This window comes from Panulirus ornatus, chromosome 27 (genome assembly GCF_036320965.1).
Source record: "Panulirus ornatus isolate Po-2019 chromosome 27, ASM3632096v1, whole genome shotgun sequence".
Lineage (NCBI taxonomy): Eukaryota > Metazoa > Arthropoda > Malacostraca > Decapoda > Palinuridae > Panulirus > Panulirus ornatus.
The window spans coordinates 9,844,903-9,868,931 of NC_092250.1; the positions used below are offsets into that span (position 1 = coordinate 9,844,903).

Below are 24,029 nucleotides of genomic sequence, written 5' to 3' on the forward strand. Positions count from 1 at the left end.
TCTGTCAGTCTGTCTGTCGCGAGGGGCTCCCTTCATCTTTTCGTCCGTCTTCTTCCCTATATGTCTATCAGTTCATCTGTCTGATTCAATCTGCAATTCTCTCTCTCTCTCTCTCTCTCTCTCTCTCTCTCTCTCTCTCTCTCTCTCTCTCTCTCTCTCTCTCTCTCTCTCTCTCTCTCTCTCTCTCTCTGTACATATATATTTTTTTTTTTTTTTTTTTTTATACTTTGTCGCTGTCTCCCGCGTTTGCGAGGTAGCGCAAGGAAACAGACGAAAGAAATGGCCCAACCCCCCCATACACATGTACATACACACGTCCACACACGCAAATATACATACCTACACAGCTTTCCTTGGTTTACCCCGGACGCTTCACATGCCTTGATTCAATCCACTGACAGCACGTCAACCCCTGTATACCACATCGCTCCAATTCACTCTATTCCTTGCCCTCCTTTCACACTCCTGCATGTTCAGGCCCCGATCACACAAAATCCTTTTCACTCCATCTTTCCACCTCCAATTTGGTCTCCCTCTTCTCCTCGTTCCCTCCACCTCCGACACATATATCCTCTTGGTCAATCTTTCCTCACTCATTCTCTCCATGTGCCCAAACCATTTCAAAACACCCTCTTCTGCTCTCTCAACCACGCTCTTTTTATTTCCACACATCTCTCTTACCCTTACGTTACTTACTCGATCAAACCACCTCACACCACACATTGTCCTCAAACATCTCATTTCCAGCACATCCATCCTCCTGCGCACAACTCTATCCATAGCCCACGCCTCGCAACCATACAACATTGTTGGAACTACTATTCCTTCAAACATACCCATTTTTGCTTTCCGAGATAATGTTCTCGACTTCCACACATTCTTCAAGGCTCCCAAAATTTTCGCCCCCTCCCCCACCCTATGATCAACTTCCGCTTCCATGGTTCCATCCGCTGACAGATCCACTCCCAGATATCTAAAACACTTCACTTCCTCCAGTTTTTCTCCATTCAAACTCACCTCCCAATTGACTTGACCCTCAACCCTACTGTACCTAATAACCTTGCTCTTATTCACATTTACTCTTAACTTTCTTCTTCCACACACTTTACCAAACTCCGTCACCAGCTTCTGCAGTTTCTCACATGAATCCGCCACCAGCGCTGTATCATCAGCGAACAACAACTGACTCACTTCCCAAGCTCTCTCATCCCCAACAGACTTCATACTTGCCCCTCTTTCCAAGACTCTTGCATTTACCTCCCTAACAACCCCATCCATAAACAAATTAAACAACCATGGAGACATCACACACCCCTGCCGCAAACCTACATTCACTGAGAACCAATCACTTTCCTCTCTTCCTACACGTACACATGCCTTACATCCTCGATAAAAACTTTTCACTGCTTCTAACAACTTGCCTCCCACACCATATATTCTTAATACCTTCCACAGAGCATCTCTATCAACTCTATCATATGCCTTCTCCAGATCCATAAATGCTACATACAAATCCATTTGCTTTTCTAAGTATTTCTCACATACATTCTTCAAAGCAAACACCTGATCCACACATCCTCTACCACTTCTGAAACCACACTGCTCTTCCCCAATCTGATGCTCTGTACATGCCTTCACCCTCTCAATCAATACCCTCCCATATAATTTACCAGGAATACTCAACAAACTTATACCTCTGTAATTTGAGCACTCACTCTTATCCCCTTTGCCTTTGTACAATGGCACTATGCACGCATTCCGCCAATCCTCAGGCACCTCACCATGAGTCATACATACATTAAATAACCTTACCAACCAGTCTACAATACAGTCACCCCCTTTTTTAATAAATTCCACTGCAATACCATCCAAACCTGCTGCCTTGCCGGCTTTCATCTTCCGCAAAGCTTTTACTACCTCTTCTCTGTTTACCAAATCATTTTCCCTAACCCTCTCACTTTGCACACCACCTCGACCCAAACACCCTATATCTGCCACTCTGTCATCAGACACATTCAACAAACCTTCAAAATACTCATTCCATCTCCTTCTCACATCACCACTACTTGTTATCACCTCCCCATTTACGCCCTTCACTGAAGTTCCCATTTGCTCCCTTGTCTTACGCACCCTATTTACCTCCTTCCAGAACATCTTTTTATTCTCCCTAAAATCTAATGATACTCTCTCACCCCAACTCTCATTTGCCCTTTATTTCACCTCTTGCACCTTTCTCTTGACCTCCTGTCTCTTTCTTTTATACTTCTCCCACTCAATTGCATTTTTTCCCTGCAAAAATCGTCCAAATGCCTCTCTCTTCTCTTTCACTAATACTCTTACTTCTTCATCCCACCACTCACTACCCTTTCTAAACAGCCCACCTCCCACTCTTCTCATGCCACAAGCATCTTTTGCGCAATCCATCACTGATTCCCTAAATACATCCCATTCCTCCCCCACTCCCCTTACTTCCATTGTTCTCACCTTTTTCCATTCTGTACACAGTCTCTCCTGATACTTCTTCACACAGGTCTCCTTCCCAAGCTCACTTACTCTCACCACCTTCTTCACCCCAACAATTCACTCTTCTTTTCTGAAAAGCCCATCCTCTATATATATATACTATATATATATATATATATATAAAAAAAAAATATATATATATATATATATATATATATATATATATATATATATATATATATATATATATATATATATATATATATATATATATATATATATATATATATATATATATATATATATATATATATATATATATATATATATATATATACATCCCTGGGGATAGGGGAGAAAGAATACTTCCCACGTATTCCCTGCGTGTCCTAGAAGGCGACTAAAAGGGAAGGGAGCGGGGGGCTAGATATCCTCCCCTCTCTTTTTTTTTTTTATTTTCCAAAGGAAGGAACAGAGAAGGGGGCTGCATGAGGATGTTTCCTCAGAGGCCCAGTCCTCTGTTCTTAACGCTACCTCGCTGACGCGGGAAATGGCGAATAGTATGAAAGAAAGAAAGATATGTATACATATATATATATATATATATATATATATATATATATATATATATATATATATATATATATATATATATATATAAATATGTAAATATACTTATCCCTGGGGATAGGGGAGAAAGAATACTTCCCACGCATTCCTCACGTTTCGTAGAAAGCGACTAAAGGGCACAGGACCGGGGAGCTAGAAACCCTCCCCTCCTTGTATTTTAACTTTCTAAAAGGGGAAACAGAAGGAGTCACGCGGGGAGTGCTCATCCTCCTCGAAGGCTCAAATAGGGATATCTAAATGTGTATGGATGTAACCAAGATGAGAAAAAAAGAGAGATTGGTAGTATGTTTAAGGAAATGAACCTGGATGTTTTGGCTCTGAGTGGAACGAAGCTCAAGGGTAAAGGAGAAGAGTGGTTTGGGAATGTCTTGAGAAGTCAGGGGTTAGTGAGAGGACAAGAGCAAGGGAAGGAGTAGCACTGCTCCTGATACAGGAGTGGTGGGAGTATGTGATAGGGTGTAAGAAAGTAAATTCTAGATTGATATGGGTAAAACTGAAAGTTGATTGAGAGAGATGGGTGATTATTGGGGCATATGCATCTGGGCATGAGAAGAAAGATCATGAGAGGCAAGTGTTTTGGGAGCAGCTGAATGAGTGTGTTAGTGGTTTTCATGCACAAGACCTGGTTATAGTGATGGGTGATTTGAATGCAAAGGTGAGTAATGTGGCAGTTGAGGGAATAATTGGTATACATGGGGTTTTCAGTGTTGTAAATGGAAATGGTGAAGAGCTTGGAGATTTATGTGCTGAAAAAGGATTGGTGATTGGAAATACCTGGTTTAAAATGCGAGATATACATAAGTATACGTATATAAGTAGGAGAGATGGCCAGAGAGCGTTATTGGATTACGTTTTAATTGACAGGCTCGCGAAAGAGAGACTTTTTGATTTTAATGTGCTGAGAGGTGCAAGTGAAGGGATGTCCGATCATTATCTTTTGGAGGCAAAGGTGAAGATTTCTATGGGTTTTCAGAAAAGAAGGGAGAATGTTGGGGAGAAGACAGTGGTGAGAGTAAGTGAGGAAGGACACGTGTGTAAGGTAGTACCAGGAGAGACTGAGTACAGAATGGAAAAAGGTGAGAATAAAGGAGGTAAGGGTAGTGGGGAAGGAATGGGATGTATTTAAGGAAGCATTGATGGCTTGCGAAATAGATGCTTGTGGCATGAGTAGCGTGGGAGGTGGGCAGATTAGAAAGGGTAGTGAGTGGTGCAATGAAGAAGTAAGAATATTAGTGAAATAGAAGAGAGAGGCATTTGGACGATTTTTGTAGGAAAAAATGCAAATGAGTGGGATATGTACAAAAGAAAGAGGCAAGAGGTCAAGAGAAAGGTGTAAGAGGTGAAAAAGAGGGCAAATGAGAGTTGGGGTGATAGAGTATCATTAAATTTTAGTGAGAATAAAAGGATGTTTTGGAAGAGGTAAATAAAGTGCGTAAGACAAGGGAACAAATGGGAACTTCAGTGAAAGGGGCTAGTGGGGAGGTGATAACAAGAGGGATGGTGATGTGAGAAGGAGATGGAGTGAGTATTTTGAAGGTTTGTTGAATGTGTTTGATGATAGAGTGGCAGATATAGGGTGTTTTGGTCGAGGTGGTGTGAAAAGTGAGAGGGTTAGGGAAAATAGTTTGGTAAACAGAGAAGAGGTAGTAAAAGCTTTGCGAAAGATGAAAGCAGGCAAGGCATCGGGTCTGGATGGTATTGTGGTGGCATTTGTTAAGAAAGGGGGTGACTGTATTGTTGACTGGTTGGTAAGGTTATTTAATGTATATATGATTCATGATGAGGTGCCTGAGGATTGGCGGAATAATTGTATAGTGCCATTGTACAAACGCAAAGGGGATTAGAGTGAGTGATCAAATTACAGAGGTATAAGTTTGTTGAGTATTCCTGGTGAAGGCATGTACAGAGCATCAGATTGGGGAAGAGAAGTGTGGTTTCAGAAGTGGTAGAGGATGTGTGGATCAGGTGTTTCCTTTGAAGAATGTATGTGAGAAATACTTAGAAAAGCAAATAGATTTGCATGTAGCATCTATGGATCTGGAGAAGGCATATGATAGATTTGATAGAGATCCTCTGTGGAAGGTATTAAGAATATATGGTGTGGGATGCAAGTTGTTAGAAGCAGTGAAAAGTGTTTATAGAGGATTTAAGGTATGTGTACGTGTAGGAAGAGAGGAAAGTGATTGGTTCTCAGTGAATGTAGGTTTGCGGCAGGGGTGTGGTGTCTCCATGGTTCTTTAATTTGTTTATGGATGGGGTTGTTAGGGAGGTGAATGCAAAGGTTTTGTAAAGAGGGGCAAGTATGGAGTATGTTGTGAATGAGAGAGCTTGGGAAGTGAGTCAGTTGTTGTTCACTGATGATACAGCGCTGGTGGCTGATTCATATGAGAAACTGCAGAAGTCAATTGGTAGGTAAGTTTGAATGGAGAAAAACTGGAGAAACTAAAGTGTTTTAGATATCTTGGAGTGGATCTGGCAGCGGATGGAGCTATGGAAGCGGAAGTGAATCATAGGGTGGGGGAGGGGGCGAAAATTCTTGGAGCCTTGAAGAATGTTTGGAAGTCGAGAACATTATCTCGAAAAGCATAAATGGGTATGTTTGAAGGAATAGTGGTTCCAACAATGTTGTATGGTTCCGAGGCGTGTGCTATGGATAGAAATGTGAGCAGGAGGGTGGATGTGCTGGAAATGAGATGTTTGAGGACAATGTGTGGTGTGAGGTGGTTTGATCGAGTAAGTAACGTAAGGGTAAGAGAGATGTGTGGAAATAAAAAAAGCGTGGTTGAGAGAGCAGAAGAGGGTGATTTGAAATGGTTTGGGCACATGGAGAGAATGAGTGAGGAAAGATTGACCAAGAGGGTATATGTGTCGGAGTAGGAGGGAACGAGGAGAAGTTGGAGACCAAATTGGGGGTGGAAAGATGGAGTGAAAAAGATTTTGTGTGATCGGGGCCTGAACATGCAGGAGGGTGAAAGGAGGGCAAGGAATAGAGTGAATTGGATCGATGTGGTATACCGGGGTTGACGTGCTGTCAGTGGATTGAAGCAGGGCATGTAAAGCGGCTGGGGTAAACCATGGAAAGCTGTGTGGGTATGCATATTTGCGTGTGTGGACGTGTATGTATGTGTATGGGGGTGGGTTGGGCCATTTCTTTCGTCTGTTTCCTTGCGCTACCTCGCAAACGCGGGAGACAGCGACAATGCAAAAAAAAAAAAAAATATATATATATATATATATATATATATATATATATATATATATATATATATATATATATATATATATATATATATATATATATATATATATGCATATATATATATATATATATATATATATATATATATATATATATATATATATATATATATATATATATATATATATATATATATATATATATATATATATATATATATATATATATATATATATATATATATATATATATATATATATATATATATATATATATATATATATATATATATATATATATATATATATATATATATATATATATATATATATATATATATATATATATATATATATATATATATACACACAGACACATTTATATGTACACATGTACATAATTCATACTGTCTTCCCTCATTCATTCTCGTCACCAACCCGCCACACATGAAAGAACAACCTCCTCCCCCGCATGTGTGCAAGGTAGCGCTAGGAAAAGACAACAAAGGTCACATTCGTTCACACTCATTCTCTAGCTGTCATGTATAATTCACCGAAACCACAGCTCGTTTTCCATATCCAGGCAACACATAACTGTCCATGGTTTGCCCCAGTCGCTTTACATTCCCTAGTTCAATCCATTGACAGCACGTCAACCCCAGTATACCACATCCTTATAATTCACTCTATTCATTGCACGCCTTTCACCCTCCTGCATGTTCTGGCCCGGATCACTCAAAATCTTGTTCACTACAGCTTTCCACCTCCAATTTGGTCTTTCACTTCTCGTTCCTTCCACCTCTGACACATATATATCCCCTTTGTCAATATTTCCTCACTCATTCTCTCCATGTTACCAAATCATTTCAAAACACCCTCTTCTGCACTCTCAACCACACTCTTTCTATTACCACATATCTCCCTTACCCTTTCATTACTTACTCGATCAAACCACCTCAGACCATCTTATTTATTTATTTTGCTTTGTCGCTGTCTCCCGCGTTAGCGAGGTAGCGCAAGGAAACAGATGAAAGATATGGCCCAACCCACCCACATAGACATGTATATACATATACGCTCACACACGCAAATATACATACCTATACATCTCAACGTATATATATGTATAAACACACACAGACATATACATATATACACATGTACATAATTCATACTGTCTGCCCTTATTCATTCCTATCGCAACCCCGCCACACATGAAATAGAAACCCCCTCCCCCAAATGTTCGCGAGGTAGCGCTAGGAAAAGACAACAAAGGCCACATTCGTTCACACTCAGTCTCTAGCTGTCATGTCAAGCTCCCTTTCCACATCCAGGCCCCTCAGAACTTTCCATTGCTTAACCCAGTTGCTTCACATGCACTGGTTCAATCCATTAACAGCACGTCGACCCCGGTATACAACATCGTTCCAGTTCACTTTTCCTAACACGCCTTTCACTCTCCTGCATGTTCAGGCTCTGATAACTCAAAATCTTTTTCACTCCATTTCTCCACCTCCAATTTGGTCTCCCACTTCTCGTTCCCTCCACCTCTGATACATATATTCTCTTGGTCAATCTTCCCTTACTCATTCTCTCCATGTGACCAAACCATTTGAAACACACTCTCCTGATCTCTCAACCACACTCTTTTTATTATCACACATCTCTCTTACCCTATTATTACTTACTCGATCAAACCATCTCACACCATCTGTTGTCCTGAAACATCTCATTTCCAGCACATCAACCCTCCTCCGCACAACTCTATCATTAACCCACTCCTCGCAACCATATGTCATTCTTGGAACAGCTATTTCTTCAAACATACCTATTTTTGCTTTCCTAGATCACGTTTTCGACTTCCACACATTCTTCAAGGCTCCCAGAGCTTTCACTCCCTCCCCCACCCTATGGTTCACTTCCACTTCCATGGTTCCATCCGCTGGCAAATCCACTCCCAGATATCTAAAATACCTCACTTCCTCCAGTTTTTCTCCATTCAAACTTACCTCCGACTTGACTTGTCCCTCAACCCTACTGTACCTATCAACCTTGCTCTTATGCACATTTGCTCTCAACTTTCTTCTTTCACACACTTTACCAAACTCAGCCACCAGCTTCTGCAGTTTCTCACATGAATCAGCCACCAGCGCTGTATCATCAGCAAACAACAACTGACTCACTTCCCAAGCTCTCTCATCCACAACAGACTGCATACTTTCCCCTCTTTCCAAAACTCTTGCATTCATCTCCCTTACAACCCATCATTAAACAAATTAAACAACCATGGAGACATCACGCACCCCTGCCGCAAACCAATGTTCACTGAGAACTAATCACTTTCCTCTCTTCCTACACGTACACATACTTTACATCCTCGATAAAAACTTTTCACTGCTTCTAACAACTTGCCTCTCACATCATATATCCTTAATACCTTCCACAGAGCATCTCTATCAACTCTATAATATACCTTCTCCAGATCCATAAATGCTGCATAAGAATTCATTTGTTTTTCTAAGTATTTCTCACATATATTATTTAAAGCAAACACCTGATCCACACATCCTCTACCACTTCTGAAACCACACTGCTCTACCCCAATCTGATGCTTTGTACATGCCTTCACCCTCTCAATCAATACCCTCCCACATAACAACAGACTTCTCAGCACATTAACATCCAAAAGTCTCTCTTTCGCGCGCCTGTCAATTAACACGTAATCCAATAACACTCTCTGGCCATCTCTCCTACTTACATACGTATACTTACGTATATCTCGCTTTTTAAACCAGGTATTCCCAATCACCAGTCCTTTTTCAGCACATAAATCTACAAGCTCTTCACCTTTTCCATTTACAACACTGAACATCCCATGTATACCAATTATTCCCTCAACTGCCACATTACTCACCTTTGCATTCAAATCACCCATCACTATAACCCGGTCTCGTGCATCAAAACCACTAACACACTCATTCAGCTGCTCCCAAAACACTTGCCTCTCATGATCTTTCTTCTCATGCCCAGGTGCATATGTACCAATAATCACCCGTCTCTCTCCATCAACTTTCAGTTTTACCCATATTAATCGAGAATTTACTTTCTTACATTCTATCACATAGTCCCACAACTCCTGGTGTGGGAGGCAAGTTGTTAGAAGCAGTGAAAAGTTTTTATCGAGGATGTAAGGCATGTGTACGTGTAGGAAGAGAGGAAAGTGATTGGTTCTCAGTGAATGTAGGTTTGCGGCAGGGGTGTGTGATGTCTCCATGGTTGTTTGATTTGTTTATGGATGGGGTTGTTAGGGAGGTGAATGCAAGAGTTTTGGAAAGAGGGGCAAGTATGAAGTCTGTTGTGGATGAGAGAGCTTGGGAAGTGAGTCAGTTGTTGTTCGCTGATGATACAGCGCTGGTGGCTGATTCATGTGAGAAACTGCAGAAGCTGGTGGCTGAGTTTGGTAAAGTGTGTGAAAGAAGAAAGTTAAGAGTAATTGTGAATAAGAGCAAGGTTATTAGGTACAGTAGGGTTGAGGGTCAAGTCCATTGGGAGGTAAGTTTGAAAGGAGAAAGTAAGGAAGTAAAGTGTTTTAGATATCTGGGAGTCGATCTGGCAGCGGATGGAACCATGGAAGCGGAAGTGGATCATAGGGTGGGGGAGGGGGCGAGAATCCTGGGAGCCTTGAAGAATGTGTGGAAGTCGAGAACATTATCTCGGAAAGCAAAAATGGGTATGTTTGAAGGAATAGTGGTTCCAATAATGTTGTATGGTTGCGAGGCGTGGGCTATGGATAGAGTTGTGCGCAGGAGGATGGATGTGCTGGAAATGAGATGTTTGAGGACAATGTGTGGTGTGAGGTGGTTTGATCGAGTGAGTAACGTAAGGGTAAGGGAGATGTGTGGAAATAAAAAGAGCGTGGTTGAGAGAGCAGAAGATGGTGTTTTGAAATGGTTTGGGCACATGGAGAGAATAAATAAGTGAGGAAAAATTGACCAAGAGGATATATGTGTCGGAGGTGGAGGGAACGAGAAGAAGTGGGAGACCAAATTGGAGGTGGAAAGATGGAGTGAAAAAGATTTTGTGTGATCGGGGCCTGAACATGCAGGAGGGTGAAAGGAGGGCAAGGAATAGAGTGAATTGGATCGATGTGGTATACCGGGGTTGACGTGCTGTCAGTGGATTGAATCAGGACATGTGAAGCGTCTGGGGTAAACCATGGAAAGCTGTGTAGGTATGTATATTTGCGTGTGTGGATGTATGTGTATACGTGTGTATGGGGGTGGGTTAGGCCATTTCTTTCGTCTGTTTCCTTGCGCTACCTCGCAAACGCGGGAGACAGCGACAAAGCAAAAAAAAAAAAAAAAAGAAAAAAAAAAATATATATATATATATATATATATATATATATATATATATATATATATATATATATATATATATATATATATATATATATATATGTCATCTCTCCTACTTATACTTGTGTATGTCCCTCTTTTTAAACCAGATATTCCCAATTCCCAATTCCCAATTCCCTGGGGATGGGGAGAAAGAATACTTCCCACGTATTCCCTGCGTGTCGTAGAAGGCGACTAAAAGGGAAGGGAGCGGGGGGCTGGAAATCCTCCCCTCTCGTTTTTTTTTTTTTTTTTTTTTTTTTTTTTTCCAAAAGAAGGAACAGAGAAGAGGGCCAGGTGAGGATATTCCCTCAAAGGCCCAGTCCTCTGTTCTTAACGCTACCTCGCTATCGCGGGAAATGGCAAATAGTATGAAAAAAAAAAAAAAAAATATATATATAGTTTCAGAAGGCTCTGTTTTTTGTCGTTTCTAGACCATCCAGTGTTCCTTTGTTCTATTGCAATTTTCCTCCCTTACTTAAGGCCTAATCCGCACTCCACTGGTGCATGTGATATAAAATCATTAGGTTTTCTATGCAGCCACATTTGGCAGTGATAGACGCGATCAATAATCGTACTCATGATGATCACCATATTCATCGTACTCATCATTAGCATCATATTCATCGTACTTATCATTATCACCCTCTTCGTCGTACTCATCATAATGATCATATTTGTCGTACTCATTATTATCACCATCTTAGTCGTACTCATCATAATCATCATATTTGTCGTACTCATTATTATCACCATCTTCATCGTACTCATCATAATGATCATATTTGTCGTACTCATTATTATCACCATCTTCGTCGTACTCATCATAATCATCATATTTGTCGTACTCATTATTATCACCATCTTCATCGTACTCATCATAATGATCATATTTGTCGTACTCATTATTATCACCATCTTCATCTTACTCATCATAATCATCATCTTCATCGTACTTAATCACCATCTTCACTGTACTCATCATAATCACCATTTTTATCGTATTCATGATAATCATCATCTTCATCGTACTTATCATAATCACCATCTTTATCGTATTCATGATAATCATCTTCATCGTACTTATCATAATCACCATCTTTATCGTATTCATGATAATCATCTTCATCGTACTTATCATAATCACCATCTTTATCGTATTCATGATAATCACCATCTTCATCGTACTCACGATAATCACCATCTTCATCGTACTCATCATAATCATCTTCATCGTACTCATCATAATCATCATCTTCATCGTACTTATCCTAAACATCATTTTCATCGTACTTATCATAATCATCGTCTTCATTGTACTCATCATATTCACCATCTTTATCGTACTTATCATAATCATCATCTTCATCGTACTCATCATAATCATCATGTTCATCGTACTCATCATGATCATCATCTTTATCGTATTCATCATTATCATTATCTTCATATAGCTCAGTTTCTGCAACTGTGTCGGCAGCGCCATTATCGTCTGAATGATTCTTACAATTTCTAAGCCGACACATATACATGTACACTAGAGTCTGCTGTATGTACACGAAAGAGTTTCCAGTACTGATTTTAATGATGGTTGGTAACCATCCAGTCGACCAGAAGGTGTTACTTCCGTGATAATGTATTAATTTTCATTCTTTTCTTAATCTATCCGGTATTACAGTCTCACAAATCAGACTCATTCCCCAGACTGCAGCTGTATTCTTCGTTCGAAGAGACTGCTTTAGAGTAAGGTCTCTACATGATACGTCACGGGATTTACTGTTGCGCTCACATAAGCAATAACGAATTGTATACCTCAGCTCATCGCTATCGATTACTTAAGGTAATAATGTGTACTGGAGACAAACCAGTGTTCTTAACTTCGTTTGCTGTTGTTAGTATGGATCCAGACTTCTCTCGAGCTTGTGGAAGGTGTCCATTGCTTTTTTGTCCCTGAGTATATGCAATGCACGAACTTTCTTCTGGCAGTAAATGCGCCCACTATATCGCAGTCTGGGAAGGAGTGCATCCCAACGAGCTCTGTGCAAAAATCCGAACTGAAATCTAAAACTAGCCCAGATAAGCCGACTAGTCATGTACGTGACTGTTTCAAAATTCTGGAGGAAAGGAACTCCGAGTGCAAGACACCACATTACTGGAAAAGAAGATTTCCGAATGATCAGAGGTGGCAAGACACAAGATAAACACGTCATATTTGCCGAACAAATAACAACCAAAGATTAGTGAGAGGCATGAAGTAGATGTTGATTGTCTGCTTCCTCAAGTCTGCTTGACAAGGCATTTACTTTTCTTCAGCACCACGGACACTGATTTTCTAGAACTTTTCTATACGAGCGAGAAAGAGAAAGTTTCCCTGGGGTTTCGTAGCATACTATGGCTTTTGTCATTCTTCAACAAGAAACTTGATCAGACTGGTTCTCTTGATGACTAATTTCTCAAGAAACGCCTCCATTGTCTAACAGAATATGTATATCTGATGTCCTGAAGTTCAAGACCCTATTCTTGTACTCGGTCTTTTCTCAGTTTTCCTAAAGGACATTTCGATATGTGTAACAATCGTTAGATCTCCAGCCGCGGAAACCTCCTTGGTCTCCATATCATGATCTGCAACATGATCTTTTCCATTCCAGACAAGGCCCAGTCCAATTGGTGCTGCTATTTTCTGGGTGCTGATAACAAGCACATATTTGGGCGTTTCTCGTTACTCTCCCTCTGGTGTAGCTAGAGACTAAGGTAGGTCCAAGAAAATAGGTTAAGACTTCTCTATATTGAGGTTTCTACTAGGAGCAGTAGTAATCATGCTGCTGAAATTTGACCCATCTGTCGTATTAAAATCTTTCCACTGATCTCGATCTATATTCTATATACAAATCCTGTAGGTTTTCAGCTGAAGCTTCTTAGCTTTTTTTCCCTTTTTTTGGTTTTATTTTACGACTTTCTTTCCTGAGCCTTTGGGTATTGCCGCTTTTGTCCAGGCTTTTATCGAATCTTTTCTGGTACCTGATGGGGCTGCAGTGGCCATTGATATGCTCCTCCGTTCGTGGATTTCTTCGAGTAGGTCGGTCCCAGATGAAGCTACTGCCACAAAGAATGAAGACAAGGATATGACAGGCAGAATAAGAGCATAAAAGACACCTGATAACTCTGTTGCCACACAGAGGCAAGACAGGGGAAGGAGAGTTTGAAGAAGAGCACAAGAGGCAGGTGAGGAAACTGCTGCCAGAAAAGACGAGAGTCGTGACAGAATAAGCAGAAGATTTCACGTACATATGCAAACATACATCTCTTGTAAAGAAAAATCTTGCATAATAAAAATAATGAAATATTATGTAAATGTGAAGTTTTGTGTGTATTATTTATCATGGCGTCTGGAGACATGTTTTCTGCAAGTTCATAACCCGAACAAAGGACGGGTATACCCAAAAATATCACTGGTGTCGGTAGCATGAGCACGCCTTGAGTGCACACGCTCAGGCGGTTCCTAGTACAAGTCTTAGAGCAACTGCGATGATTGTGTGCGTCTGCTGCGACATTGTCTCGACGAGTTATGGCTGCCGTGTCTCCATCCTGTATTCTTATTGCTGTTTGACGAAGCGTTTTCTCTGACCTGAGCTCAAAGGCTTTCACCAGTGGCTCTCATATGTGTGTGTGATCCTCTTACGTATTGCCCTCTCTTGCAAAAGATGCATATATATTTTTTTCCCTCATACACTTTGGTCTCAGAGGAGGATATGTTTCTCCTCTTGGAGTGAGAAGTGATGCTTGGTGAAATGGGATGGAGGGGCTCCGCTGTTCGTTTCAGTGTCTCCAAATCCCTCTTCATGGTAAACAAGCTGAGGAAATGTCTGTGGTAGTACAGCCTGGGTTCGTTCTCATCATCGTGAAGTTATTACAGCCAGGTACAGTGCAGTTTTATGTTGTCTTATTACGAGGTTGGCTTACAAAGTCACCTTCAAAGATGCGTGGTAAAGGGTGGTAAAGGATGATATGCACTGGAACCTCGGTTACTCTTGAAGTTGGATTATCTTTTATTATGTAATATATATATATATATATATATATATATATATATATATATATATATATATATATATATATATATATATATATATATATATATATATATATATTAATTCACTATACAATATATTATCCAGGGGAAGATTACAAACTTACATCGCGAGATTCAGCATTGAAGACCTTGAGGACTAAGAGGGAAGATACTGACCTAGGCTTCCTTCAATTAGTACTGCAGTGGTCTCAGTATATTCTGTACTTCTGTGATTCGTAATTCCGAGTTTGATGATCATCATGATACCAGTGTTGGTATCATCAAATGATATCATACAAAAAGTAAGCTTCTCTTCAATCAAACATTACTAAAAATAGTCGCTCTCTCTCTGCGTGTATATATATATATATATATATATATATATATATATATATATATATATATATATATATATATATATATATATATATATATATATATATATATATATATATATATATATATATATATATTATATATATATACGTATGTAAGTAGGAGAGATGGCCAGAGAGCGTTATTGGATTACGTGTTAATTGACAGGCGCGCGAAAGAGAGACTGTTGGATGTTAATGTGCTGAGAGGTGCAACTGGAGGGATGTCTGATCATTACCTTGTGGAGGCTAAGGTGAAGATTTGTATGGGTTTTCAGAAAAGAAGAGTGAATGTTGGGGTGAAGAGGGTGGTGAGAGTAAGTGAGCTTGGGAAGGAGACTTGTGTGAGGAAGTACCAGGAGAGACTGAGTACAGAATGGAAAAAGGTGAGAACAATGGAAGTAAGGGGAGTGGGGGAGGAATGGGATGTATTTAGGGAATCAGTGATGGATTGCGCAAAAGATGCTTGTGGCATGAGAAGAGTGGGAGGTGGGTTGATTAGAAAGGGTAGTGAGTGGTGGGATGAAGAAGTAAGATTATTAGTGAAAGAGATGAGAGAGGCATTTGGACGATTTTTGCAGGGAAAAATGCAATTGAGTGGGAGATGTATAAAAGAAAGAGACAGGAGGTCAAGAGAAAGATGCAAGAGGTGAAAAAGAGGGCAAATGAGAGTTGGGGTGAGAGAGTATCATTAGATTTTAGGGAGAATAAAAAGATGTTCTGCAAGGAGGTAAATAAAGTGCGTAAGACAAGGGAGCAAATGGGAACTTCAGTGAAGGCCGCAAATGGGGAGGTGATAACAAGTAGTGGTGATGTGAGAAGGATATGGAGTGAGTATTTGAAGGTTTGCTGAATGTGTTTGATGACAGAGTGGCAGATATAGGGTGTTTTGGTCGAGGTGGTGTGCAAAGTGAGAGGGTTAGGGAAAATGATTTGGTAAACAGAGAAGAGGTAGTAAAAGCTTTGCAGAAGATGAAAGCCTGCAAGGCAGCAGGTTTGGATGGTATTGCAGTGGAATTTATTAAAAAAGGGGGTGACTGTATTATTGACTGGTTGGTAAGGTTATTTAATGTATGTATGACTCATGGTGAGGTGCCTGAGGATTGGCAGAAAGCGTGCATAGTGCCATTGTACAAAGGCAAAGGGGATAAGAGTGAGTGCTCAAATTACAGAGGTATAAGTTTGTTGAGTATTCCTGGTAAATTATATGGGAGGGTATTGATTGAGAGGGTGAAGGCATGTACAGAGCATCAGATTGGGGAAGAGCAGTGTGGTTTCAGAAGTGGTAGAGGATGTGTGGATCAGGTGTTTGCTTTGAGAATGTATGTGAGAAATACTTAGAAAAGCAAATGGATTTGTATATAGCATTTATGGATCTGGAGAAGTCATATGATAGAGTTGATAGAGATGCTCTGTGGAAGGTATTAAGAAAAATGGTGTGGGAGGCAAGTTGTTAGAAGCAGTGAAAAGTTTTTATCGAGGATGTAAGGCATGTGTACGTGTAGGAAGAGAGGAAAGTGATTGGTTCTCAGTGAATGTAGGTTTGCGGCAGGGGTGTGTGATGTCTCCATGGTTGTTTAATTTGTTTATGGATGGGGTTGTTAGGGAGGTGAATGCAAGAGTTTTGGAAAGAGGGGCAAGTATGCAGTCTGTTGGGGATGAGAGAGCTTGGGAAGTGAGTCAGTTGTTGTTCGCTGATGATACAGCGCTGGTGGCTGATTCATGTGAGAAACTGCAGAAGCTGGTGACTGAGTTTGGTAAAGTGTGTGAAAGAAGAAGTTAAGAGTAAATGTGAATAAGAGCAAGGTTATTAGGTACAGTAGGGTTGAGGGTCAAGTCAATTGGGAGGTAAGTTTGAATGGAGAAAAACTGGAGGAAGTAAAGTGTTTTAGATATCTGGGAGTGGATCTGGCAGCGGATGGAACCATGGAAGCGGAAGTGGATCATAGGGTGGGGGAGGGGGCGAAAATCCTGGGAGCCTTTGAAGAATGTGTGGAAGTCGAGAACATTATCTCGGAAAGCAAAAATGGGTATGTTTGAAGGAATAGTGGCTCCAACAATGTTGTATGGTTGCGAGGCGTGGGCTATGGATAGAGTTATGCGCAGGAGGGTGGATATGCTGAAATGAGATGTTTGAGGACAATATGTGGTGTGAGGTGGTTTGATCGAGTAAGTAACGTAAGGGTAAGAGAGATGTGTGGAAATAAAAAGAGCGTGGTTGACAGAGCAGAAGAGGTTGTTTTGAAATGGTTTGGGCACATGGAGAGAATGAGTGAGGAAAGATTGACCAAGAGGATATATGTGTCGGAGGTGGAGGGAACGAGGAGAAGTAGGAGACCAAATTGGAGGTGGAAAGATGGAGTGAAAAAGATTTTGTGTGATCGGGGCCTGAACATGCAGGAGGGTGAAAGACGGGCAAGGAATAGAGTGAATTGGATCGATGTGGTATACCGGGGTTGACGTGCTGTCAGTGGATTGAATCAGGACATGTAAAGCGTCTGGGGTAAACCATGGAAAGCTGTGTAGGTATGTATATTTGCGTGTGTGGACGTATGCATATACATGTGTATGGGGGTGGGTTGGGCCATTTCTTTCGTCTGTTTCCTTGCGCTACCCCGCAAACGCGGGAGACAGCGACAAAGCAAAAGAAAAAAAAAAATTATATATATATATATATATATATATATATATATATATATATATATATATATATATATATATATATATCTATATATATATATATATATATATATATATATATATATATATATATATATATGTGTGTGTGTGTGTGTATTTTATTATCTAATTTGCTTTGTTGCTGTCTCCCGCGTTAGCGAGGTAACGCAAGGAAACAGACGAAAGAATGGCCCAACCCACCCACATACACATGTATATACATACACGTCCACACACGCAAATATACATACCTATACATCTCAACGTATACATATATATTTACACTCAGACATATACATATATACACATATACATAATTCATACTGTCTGTCCTTATTCATTCCCATCACCACCCCACCACGCATGAAATAACAACCCCCTCCCGCAGCATGTGCGAGGGGTAGCGCTCGGAAAAGAAAAACAAAGGCCACATTCGTTCACACTCAGTCTCTAGCTGTCATGTATAATGCACTGAAACCACAGCTCCCTTTGCACATCAAGGCCACACAGAACTTTTCATGGTTTACCTCAGACGCTTCACACGCCCTGGTTCAATCCATTGACAGCACGTCGACCCCAGTATACCACATCGTTCCAATTCACTCTATTCCTTGCACGCCTTTCACCCTCCTGCATGTTCTGGCCCCGATCACTCAAAATCTTTTTAACTCCATCTTTCCACCTCCAATTTGGTCTCCCACTTCCCCTCGTTCCCTCCATGTGACCAAACCATTTCAAAACACCCTTTTCTGCTCTCTCAACCACACTCTTTTTATTACCATACATCTCTCTTACCCTATTATTACTTACTCGATCCATATATATATATATATATATATATATATATATATATATATATATATATATATATATATATATATATATATATATATATATATATATATATATATATATATATATATATATATATATATATATATATATATATATATATATATATATACATGCATATATATATATATATATATATATATATATATATATATATATATATATATATATATATATATATATATATACCCTTCGTCTTCGATCATAGCTTAGCGGTAGCGCTCCCGCCTGTTGCACAGTGGTCCTGGGCTCGATCCTGGCTGTTGAACGTTTGTATGTTCTATGAACGTGCGCGTTCATATGCACTTTGTTTGTATTCATATACCTCCGCGTTGTACAGTTAAGTTCGGTAAAATGCTATCTGCCGGCTGTGCGAGCCTGGTGGGAAAAGACTGGTGTAGACCCCGTTGCATACCAACGTGAGACGATTGGTATTCGAGTACATAGTATTCGAATAGTCATTTCCCTATTAGGGACGATCATAGCCTAGCGGTAGCGCTTCCGCCTGTTGCACAGGGGTCCAGGGTTCGATCCTGGCTGTTGAAGGTTTGTATGTTCTCTGAAGGTGCGCGTTCATATGCACTTTTCTGTCATACTATTCACCATTTCCCACATTAGCGAGGTAGCGTTAAGAACAAAGGACTGGGCCTTTGAGGGAATATCCTCACCAGGCCCCCTTCTTTGTTCCTTCCTTTGGAAAATTAAAAGAAAAAAAAAATTATACCTATCCACCGTCTCCCACGTTAGAAACGTAGCGCAAGGAAACAGACGAGGCATAACCCGACCCAACAACATACACGAGCATATGTATAAACGCCCACACACGCACATGTATCTACTAATACATTTCACCGTATACATACACAGTTATATACATATATATATGCATGTACATATCCATACTTGTTGCCTTCATCCATTCCCACGCTTCAGCAAGGTAGCGCTCGGAAAAACAGACGAAAAAGGCTGCATTCGTTCACATTCAGTCTCTACCTACCATGTGTAATGCACCGAAACCACTGCTGCTTATCCATACCCAGGCCCCTTAGACATTTCCATGATTTACCCCAGACGCTTCACATACCCTAGTTCAGTCCATTGACGGCAGGTCGATCCCGGTATACCACATCATTCCAGTTCACTCTATTCGTTGCACGCCCCTCACCCTCCTGTATGTTCAGTCCCCGATCGCTCAAAATCTATTTTCTCCATCCTTCCCCTTCCAATTTGGTCTCCCACTTCTTGTTCCCTCTATCACTGACATATATATCGTCCTTGTCAATCTTTCCTCACTCATTCTCTCCATATGTCAAAACCATTTCAACGACCCCTCTCTGCTGTCTCGACCACACTCTTATTATTACCACACATCTCTCTTACCCTTCATTACTTGCTGGATCAAACCACCTCACACCACATATTTTCCTCAAGCATTTCATTTCCAACACATCCACCCCCTCCGAACAACCTTATCCATAGCCCATGCCTCGCAACCACATATCATTGTTGGAACCACTTTCCTTCAAAAATACCCATTTTTTCTCTCCAAGATAACGTTCTCTCCTTCCACACATTATTCATCGCTTCCAGAACCTTCCGCAACGCTGTGACTCACTTCCGCTTCCATGGTCCCATTCGCAGCTAAGTCCACTCCCAGATATCTAAAACTCTTCATTTCCTCAATTTTTTTCTCCATTCAAACTTACATCCCAGTTAACTTGTACCCCAATCCTACGAAACCGATTAGCATTGTTCTTATTTACATTTACCTTCAAATTTCTCCTTTCACACACTTTTCCAATCTCAGTCACCACCTTCTGCAGTTTCTCTCTCGAATCAGCCACTGGAGCTGTATCATCGGCGAACAGCAACTGGCTCACTTCACAGGTCCTCTCATCCCCAACAGACTGCATACTTGCCCCTCTCTCCAAAACTCTTGCATTTACCTCCTTAACCACCCCATCCATAAACAGATTTACCAAACATGAGGACATCACGCATCCTTGCCAAAGACCGACATTCACTGCAAACCAATCATTCTCCTCTCTTCCTACTCGAAAACATGCCTTACATCCTTAGTAAAAACTTTTCACTGCTTCTAGCAACTTACCTATCACATCTTATACTCTTAAAACCTTCCACAAAGCATCTCTGTCAACACCATTATATGCTTTCTCCAGATCCATGAGTGCTACACGCAAATCCCTCTGTTTTTCTTAGTATTTCTCACACTTTCTTCAAAGCAAACACCTGATCAACACATCCTTTACTACTTCTGAAACCACACTACTTTTCCCCAATCTGTTGCTCTGTGCTTGCCTTCACCCTCTCAATCAATACCCTCTGCATAGTTTACCAGGAATACTCAAAAAACTTATGCTTCGGTAGTTTGAGCATTCACCTCTCTCCCCTTTGCCTTTGTACAATGGCACTGTAAATGCATTCCGCCAATCCTCAGGCAGTTCACCATGATCCATACATACATCCTTACCAACGAATCAACAACACAGTCATCCCCGTTTTCTATGAATTCCGCTGCATTACCACCCAAACCCACCGCCTTGCCGGATTTCATCTTCCGCAAAGCTTTCATTACCTCTTTTCTCTTAACCGAGCCATTCTCCTTGACCCTCTCACTTCGCACACCACCCCGACCAAAACAACCTTTATCTGCTGCTATATCATATTACACATTCAACAAACTTTCAAAATGCTCACTCCATCTTCTTCTCACTTCATCATTACCTGTTATTACTTCCCCACCTGCCCCCTTCACAAATGTTCCCATTTGTTCTCGTGTCTTCCAAAACATCTTTTTGTTCTCCCTAAGATTTAATGATACTCTCTCATTTGCCATCTTTTTCAACCCTTGCACCTTTCTCTTGACCTCTTGCTGCATTCTTTTATACATATCCCATTTATTTGCATTCCTTCCTTGCAAATATCATCCAACTTACAACTTTATTTCATCATCCCCCACACTCACTACCTTTTTTTTAATCTGCCCACCTCCCACCTTTCTCATGACATTTTTTGCCATCACTCCTTTCCTAAATACATCCCACTCCTCACCCACTCCTCTCACGTCATTTGCTCTCACCATTTGTCATTCTACACTTATTCTCTCCAGGTACTTCCTCACACAGGTCTCCTTTCCAAGCTCAATTACTCTCACCACTCTCTTCTCCCCAACATTCTCTCTTCTTTTTTGAAGACCTTTGCAAATCTTCACCTTCGCCTGCCCCTCTTTGCACATCAACATCCAAAAGTCTCTCTATTACACGTCTATCAATTATAACGTAATCCAATAATTCCCTTTGACCATCTCTCCTACTCCCATACGTATACTTATGTATATATCTGTTTTTAAACCAGGTATTCCCAATCACCAGTCTTCTCAGCACACAAATCCACAAACTCTTCACCATTTCCATATACAACACTGAGTACCCCATGTACACCAACCATACCCTCAACTACCACATTACTCACCTTCGCATTTAAATCACCCATCATTATAACCCTCATTCAGCTGCTCCCAAAACACTTGCCTTTCACAGTCTTTCTTCTCATGGCCAGGTGCATATGCATATCACCCATCTCTCTCCATCCACCTTCAGTTTTACCCACATCAATCTAGAATTTACTCTCTTACGGTACATCACATATTCCCACAACTCCTGCTCCAGGAGGAGTGCTACTCCTTCATTAGCTCTTGTCCTCTCACTTTTGTCCTCACTTAATATTATATCATGATGACAATGATGATAATTATGATGATGATGGTGATTATAGTGATGAAATTGTATTAGTACTTAATATGATACTTCAATCTGAAATTCCGAGAATATCTGAACAGTAAATATATATGAATTCAGAGTATTATTGTAAAAGATTTCTTTTTTCCTCTCTGAAACTGGCTAAGGGTGTGTGTAAAGTAAGAATCGCATAAAATGCTACTCGACCCAGATTGCTATCATGCTGATATATTGTCTAGATATCATAAGCAATCAGAAGAATGCAATGAGAATTCACCTTACTTGAATGGCAACGATAATCCTATTTAGGGCAGTGTGGCTCAAACACTATAACACATATCTAGCCGGCATGCAAAATGTGTTTCAGCATGATATATTAATGGATTTTTTCCTTCCTTTCTTCTATTCCCAGATCGGAGCTGCTGGTGAGGACGGCGACCGCTGACAACGGCCGTGATTTCACATGTAATGCTCACAACGGTTTGGGTGTCACCCTAACTAATAACGTCACCCTCAATGTTCTATGTGAGTCTCTCTGCTTCTTGTTCACTGCTTAAGCCAATATAGCGAACGGTGTCACACCCCAACCTGAAGGCTTTCAGCGCTAGCCATATGTGTGATGTTCAAGAATATTTTCATGATTTTGCTCCTCAACAATGCATGCTGTCTCTCTCGCTGTTTTCTGTTTTATGCAATCATACAAAGGAATACGGGGCAATACAATGGAATTCAAACATCCGCAGACCAATGGGACCCTTCGAGGCTGTATGTGATTGTGCAAGATATCAGAAACTCACAGATCAATGTAGTGAAAGTAGAAAGGCATACCTATGATTCAAACTGTCATTGCAGACTGATGAGGCGCACTTAATGGCACTTGTCAAGTCTATTTTCAAACGTATCTATGATGATGCCATAAAACAATATGAATGTTAAATAGTTCCTGAAGCTAACAATCCTTTTACACAGAAATAGTACTACGTTTCAAATGATCTCACTGCCTTGTGGCGTGAGGTCCTACCTTGGATAAGTCTTTCAATTTGTTTGATGAGTAAAATCCCATTAAGCTGGTTCACAGTGTCAGCTAAGCACCAGTTCCTGTATGGAACTCATTTTCATACTCTCTGTTTTTGACGAGGGGATTCCTATTGATACAGTAAATACAATAGATAGTACCTCTGCAGATCAGAGAGGGGGACTGAACATTCTCAGTGATGCCTGGTGTTTATATACCAGCTCAGACACATCCACACTTCCTCTAACATGTCCTGGAGATCTCTACCTACTTATTTACTTTTTTTTCAACAGGTCCATCCAATACACCAGGTTTCCAACTCTTCCAACATCCAGTGATCCTACTTCCTTAACTGCCATCTCCCACCGAGATCCTCCGCATTAATCCTATTAAAAAGACACCCTAAAATGATAAGTAGAAGCGCGGTAATGTATATATTTTTTTTTACATTATACTTAGTCGCTGTGTCCCGCGTTAGTGAGATAGCGCAAGGAAACAGATGAAAGAATGGCCCAACCCACGCATATACACATGTAGATACCTAAACGCCCACACACGCATATATACGTACCTATACATTTCAACATATACACA

General features: G+C 40.5%; 1 protein-coding gene across 2 annotated transcripts in view; it reads left to right on the forward strand.

Moving 5' to 3' along the window:
* LOC139757573 (nephrin-like) overlaps window positions 1-24,029 on the forward strand; it is a 943,851-nt gene that overhangs the window by 827,225 nt on the left and 92,597 nt on the right. For both annotated transcript variants that reach the window (XM_071678177.1, XM_071678178.1), the window contains exon 12: window positions 22,833-22,945. In XM_071678177.1, coding sequence (XP_071534278.1) covers window positions 22,833-22,945 — 113 coding nt within the window. The remainder of the gene's footprint in view (window positions 1-22,832; window positions 22,946-24,029) is intronic.